A 5477-nucleotide genomic window follows, 5' to 3' on the forward strand; every position below is an offset into this window, starting at 1 on the left:
TAACTTACTTACTTATACTTTACTTTATTATTATTTATTTATTTATTTATTATATTATTATTATTATATACTTACTTACTTACTTATTAGTTATTATTATATATATATATATATATATATATATATATATATATATATATATTGGCGAGGATGCATCAGAGATCTCAATTTATATAACATAATATACATTTAATATATTTTTTCAAATGCAATGGTATTGCATGATATATTAACTATAGACAACATTATCAAGTGCTGCTATTTACTATATGTACAGTGTAAAATACAGGATTTCTTTAGATTATGTATAAAATTTGAATATATAGATTTGATGTACAATGTATATCAATGTGTAATTGTATTAAGTGGAAACGTTGTTATTATAAATTAAGTTGCTGTTATTATAATTTCTAGTTAATCATCACTTTGCGATATTAAATAATATTATTTGTAACGTTATTTTAAAATGTGAATTCTTTTTAGTTTCTTTGGATCTCTGTGACTTTTTGTATTATATATATTTTGTAAAATATTCGCTGACTTTTTGTGATGATTATAATGAACGTTCAAATTCATTAAATGTTATTTAAAATGTGCTGTAGTAATATCATACTTTACAATGAATTCAATATTAATCCAAAAACGTTTAGTCAGCTAAGAATTAATTGAAAAAATTAATCCATGTTTTAATAATAGGTACATTTTGTCCTTTTCTTTAATTTTAAATATGATAATTTTTATTAGGATTCTTGTAAACAATGACAACATTTATATATATTTAATATTAGAAAAATATTGTATACATGATATATTTTTTATCACTTGCGAAAAAAATTTTTATAACAGGTTTTACTAAGAGACAAAATAAAATATATTTTTATTAACAAGTGTAACAATTAGTTTAAGTCGCGTTTCAAATAAGTAGATTCTATATTTTGTTCATATATAGTTTTGCACTATTCATTTTCACTATATAATTAATTTTTTTAAATTTGTTTTTGATTTTTCAAATTTTCAAGTGATTCATCATAGTGAAAAAAAAGAATGTAAAATATTATAAAAAAATATATATAAATTTTTATATAACTTAATCAGATAAAAATGGAGCATGAATGGGATCCTTATATAACGCAGTTTTATATTCAAGGCACATATGGTCCACTAAGCAATGTTATGTAAAACAGTTCAGCGCTACGTATATATAAAAGTCAGTTGATCCATTCACGATATCATTACGAAGAAGTCGTAAAACCAAAATATGATAGTGCAATCATGCAATAGAGCAATCATTATTATACAAGAATATTGCTTAGACCAACTAGGGGATAATTGAATGATATTTTATGTAAAAGAGAGCGCAATGCAGTTTAATTTAATTAAACTATATATGTAATATAGTGATATTGAATCAACCAACGTTAGACATGAAAAGCAACCTCCTATTCGCGCATTGATATACAGTACATCCTTTTCTACATGCTTTTTAACAACAATCGACACAGGATATTACAGCCCAATGAAACTTAGACGCTACAACTGGAACATCTCATCTTGCTGCTGCTCGAGTCTTTGCAAGGAAGTCTTTACTCTTCTTCCTTGCGTCATAACTACAGCAGTTGGAAAGTTATGCATATCACTAGAGGACACTGGTCTGATGGAGTCAGAGGAGGACGTTGAGTAGATATTCGATGTGGTGGGAAATGAGTTTCGCAATTTAGCAGACCCACGCCGTCGTTGTACATAAACGTCATTACCATCAGTGCAAAATCTGTAAAAATAATTTATAGATGTAAAGATATTATTTAGAATTTAAGGAATTACTGCCTTAAGGAATAATATCCTTAATATCTTAATATCTTAATTAAGACGGTTTATTACATCTTAAGACTGTACTTAAAATACTTAAATATAAGAATTATGAATACCGATCTTTGAGAGAAATTTTTATTTTTTATAAGCTTGTCTTTCATATTTTTATTAAATCATCACTTTTTGTATAAAACATATGTTAAATATGTAAGTTTCATCGAATGTATATAAGGTATAGAAAATAACTTACTCACTGTTCCCTTGAGTGCGTTTGACGTCTCTCTTGGCATTGGCTATCGAGCTATCCATCTTAGCTAAGAAATCATTAACTGAACCTTCATCATCAATAGATGACGATATCGAAGAAGGACTAGATACCTATGAAATGCAAATATTCATAAGGCATATATATCAAGGGGTAAAATGAAAATTATTGATGATTCCAAACTTTACTTACATTTGGAGGGACATCATGCTCCTCAGAAGTTGCCGATTCGTCATTGCACATAGAGGCAGAACTGTCTGTGCTGACAGGAATAAGCAAATGTTCCCGTAAAAATAAACTATCCGATGCCCATAATCTATTAATCCTTCTTATTTGTTCTGTCTGTAAAAATTAGAAAGTTAATCCTACATTAGAGGTAACACTTTTTACCTGGAGCAAATGAAGTATTGATTAAAATATTATTCTCGAAGCAAATCAATAAAATAAAAACTATAATATACTGGAAAAAAATATGACATATATATATATTTTTTCTTTAAATATTTTATTTCTCAATGAAGTTTAAAACTCAATAGAATTACGAAAGACAGAAGTAATATAAGTTTTGTACTATTATAATTCTCAATGCAATGCATTTTAGTGAATTTGATCACTCGTATTATAATTAGATTAGTAACATTTTAAAAAAATGTTAGTATGAAGTGTCTTTGGATGTCGGCAGAATTATTTGCAGGGGTGCAAAAAAATTTATGATATAAATTCAAGCGCCAATTGACACTAGATGAATTCATTGACAATATGACGAACAAATTTGGACAGTAACTAAGATGACTCAAGTTTTTGCTCTAATAAAATTTTTTAAAATGAATGTTCTAAAGTTTTATTACAAATATTAATTAATATTTATGCATTGAGTTTCTGTTCAATTAAAAAAGTTATACTCTGTATTAAAGTTATACTCTGCGACTTTTCTTATAGATTTTTTATTTCTCACTTATTTCATAAGTTAATGGAATGCAATTATACCTCTTTATATTAAAGGCTTTATATAAATTACATTAGGTGAAATAGATTAAGAAATGTTTAAATACAAATAAGATGAAAAATGCCAATTTCTGTGGAAGCAGATTTATATAAAGTATCTAAATGTGGTACAATTTAATAAATTTTAACAATAAAATAAAATATGTATATTCTGTTAAATATACAATAATATTATTAGGTATTTAATCGTTTAAAATGTTTGTATGCTTTTATACATAAGTTTGCTAATTTCATGTACAACAGTCTTTAATATGCACTAATATAATATAATGTAAATAATTTTATTGATATGAGATTTATTATAAGTATCTCTAATGTTGGCATTCCAAGAATAGATATGGACACAGAGATAATCCGCGGAACACATAGCTTCACATAGAAAGTATCTGTGGAAATCTTAAAAGTATTAAGCATTTCTAACTTTACTTTCTATGGGATTCTTTTATAAAAGATACATTGTTCATTTATAATATAACAACGTTTCATTCTCATTCTTTTTCTACAACTAAATAATGATATGTAGTTTTAGAATTGTGTCATTGTTGTAACAAATGAACACAACACAAGACAAATAAATGAGAGAACAATGCACATGGATGAACCATACCGTAACTCCGTATTTAAGGGCTATTCCTTGGAGGGTGTCTGTAGGGCACACTGTGTGCTTCATCAAGCTCTCGGTCCGCGTCATGTGCTTAGCTGTGCTTCCGTACTTCTTCAGGGTTCTTCCAGTATCTCGAATGCATCGACGCTCCTCCATCTCTCTGGCACCGTTCCGTTCCATCGTTAGGCCACCGAGACGCTCACGAAGGATCGGGACGTACCATAATTCGCGGACGTACGTCTCGGATTGCGCGTTTCCGAGTGATAAACTCGCACGAGTCTCACATAACCTGTCTAAGAATTTGATGGATTAGACGATTTTATTTTTCGATTGTCGACGACACCTAACAAGAATCTCGTATCGTTTCATTGATCTTATCTTCCTCCGTAAGCAAACGGGAGGACGAGACTGCAAGAGGACTTAACCACTTACGAGGCGCGTGGAACAACAAATCACTCGAGGAAGTTGAAGTAAGCGTCCAGCTCTCATGCCTGATACGGTGTGCACGCGTCTACGGAAAACTTTGTCATTTCTCTCGGGATCATCGACCACTCTCAGTTTGATTTGTCTCCTCGATTCGATCGGATCACGGGGAATCACGAGATCGCTCGCGGTTTGTGTTCTATGGCTGATCGTATTTAGCTTCAGTTGATTAGCGCGATCGTATTTGAATGGGAGTCACGCTTTCTTTTTTCCTCTCTCTCTTTGAAATAGCAATAATCGCGATGCGTACGCTGAAAGATGGTATTATGCGCAAAATGGGAAAGTGAAAGGTGAGTGAAGTAAATTTGTAGAATTGTTCTTCTGTCCCAAAAAGAATGGGAAAAAAATTCTACAAATTCATACTCCAGTTTATTTCGCGCTCATTAAAGAAAACCATTCGTAAGAATTATCCTCTTCCTTCTGATATTAAGAAATGTGCCTCCCCCCCGCAGTTTTACGCGCCGTGGAAAAAAAAAAGATCATATCACATGAAATTTTTCTCGAGGAACAAGATCGATCGAATTAAGATTTGTCTGGGAATGTAAAATAAGAAAATAATATGGAATGAGATTTTAATAAAAAAATGTTCATTATAATTCGTTACACAGTTATCTATTTTTAAATACAATATATTACAGAAAGAGAAACACACAATTATAATTTATTGTTATTAATATTATGTCTATTTAGCTTACAATTATTATTATCATTACTATGTGCTAGCCTCGATGAATATATAAGGCAGCAGGAAAAAATTATGTGTAATGGGAGACTAATTATGCATATATATATATATACTTTTTTATTTAGGGCAACTGTATAGTTGATTATTACGATTGTATTAATCCCCAGTAGCTGTGCAACAGTAACGGCGATATTGGTAATAAATAGTTAACGTAAGGATAAATATTACGCTACCGCGGCAGTGTACTTCCTGGATTCTGTGGGTAAGGGGCTGATTCCTCTAATTATCAGGACTTACATCAGCTAATATTCTACATGATACCCCTCCCCGCTATTCCAAATAATTATCAGCTACTTAATGATGATCGAACATCAACAAGCAGCGTTTATATCATTTAAAATTATTTTTCCCCCATAACTATGTCTCAGACAAGAGTTATTGATAATTTCTTTTCATTTTCTTTATGAATAACTACACGAGCGATTTGATTTCTTTATAAATCGATACCTTGAAAATGGTAGAACAATCAGAGTTACAACGGAAATATATCGGATGCGTGCGTGCCTGTGTGTGTGTGTGTGTGTGTGTGTGTGTGTGTGTGTGTGTGTGTGTGTGTGTGTGTGTGT

The 5477-nt window shown here is 30.4% G+C and overlaps 1 protein-coding gene across 1 annotated transcript; it reads right to left on the minus strand.

Moving 5' to 3' along the window:
- Positions 1–1530: 1530 nt before the first annotated feature.
- On the minus strand, positions 1531–3863 carry LOC105624042 (lysM and putative peptidoglycan-binding domain-containing protein 2). The gene is made up of 4 exons (XM_012205406.1): positions 3687–3863; positions 2267–2416; positions 2060–2187; positions 1531–1768 (listed from the first exon to the last, which is right to left on the minus strand). The coding sequence occupies exons 1-4, from the start codon at positions 3861–3863 to the stop codon at positions 1531–1533; spliced, it is 693 nt and encodes a 230-aa protein (XP_012060796.1).
- Between the last annotated feature and the right edge of the window lie 1614 nt (positions 3864–5477).

The sequence above is a fragment of the Atta cephalotes genome (assembly GCF_000143395.1).
Source record: "Atta cephalotes unplaced genomic scaffold scaffold00071, whole genome shotgun sequence".
NCBI classification, from domain to species: domain Eukaryota; kingdom Metazoa; phylum Arthropoda; class Insecta; order Hymenoptera; family Formicidae; genus Atta; species Atta cephalotes.

Coding starts and splice junctions, on each gene's coding strand:
- LOC105624042 (XM_012205406.1), bottom strand. CDS start 3,863: ATGGAACGGAACGGTGCCAGAGAGATGGAGGAGCGTCGATGCATTCGA. Junction 2,417..3,686: donor CCCTTAAATACGGAGTTACG/GTATGGTTCATC, acceptor TAATTTTTACAG/ACAGAACAAATAAGAAGGAT. Junction 1,769..2,059: donor CGCACTCAAGGGAACAGTGA/GTAAGTTATTTT, acceptor TTATTTTTACAG/ATTTTGCACTGATGGTAATG.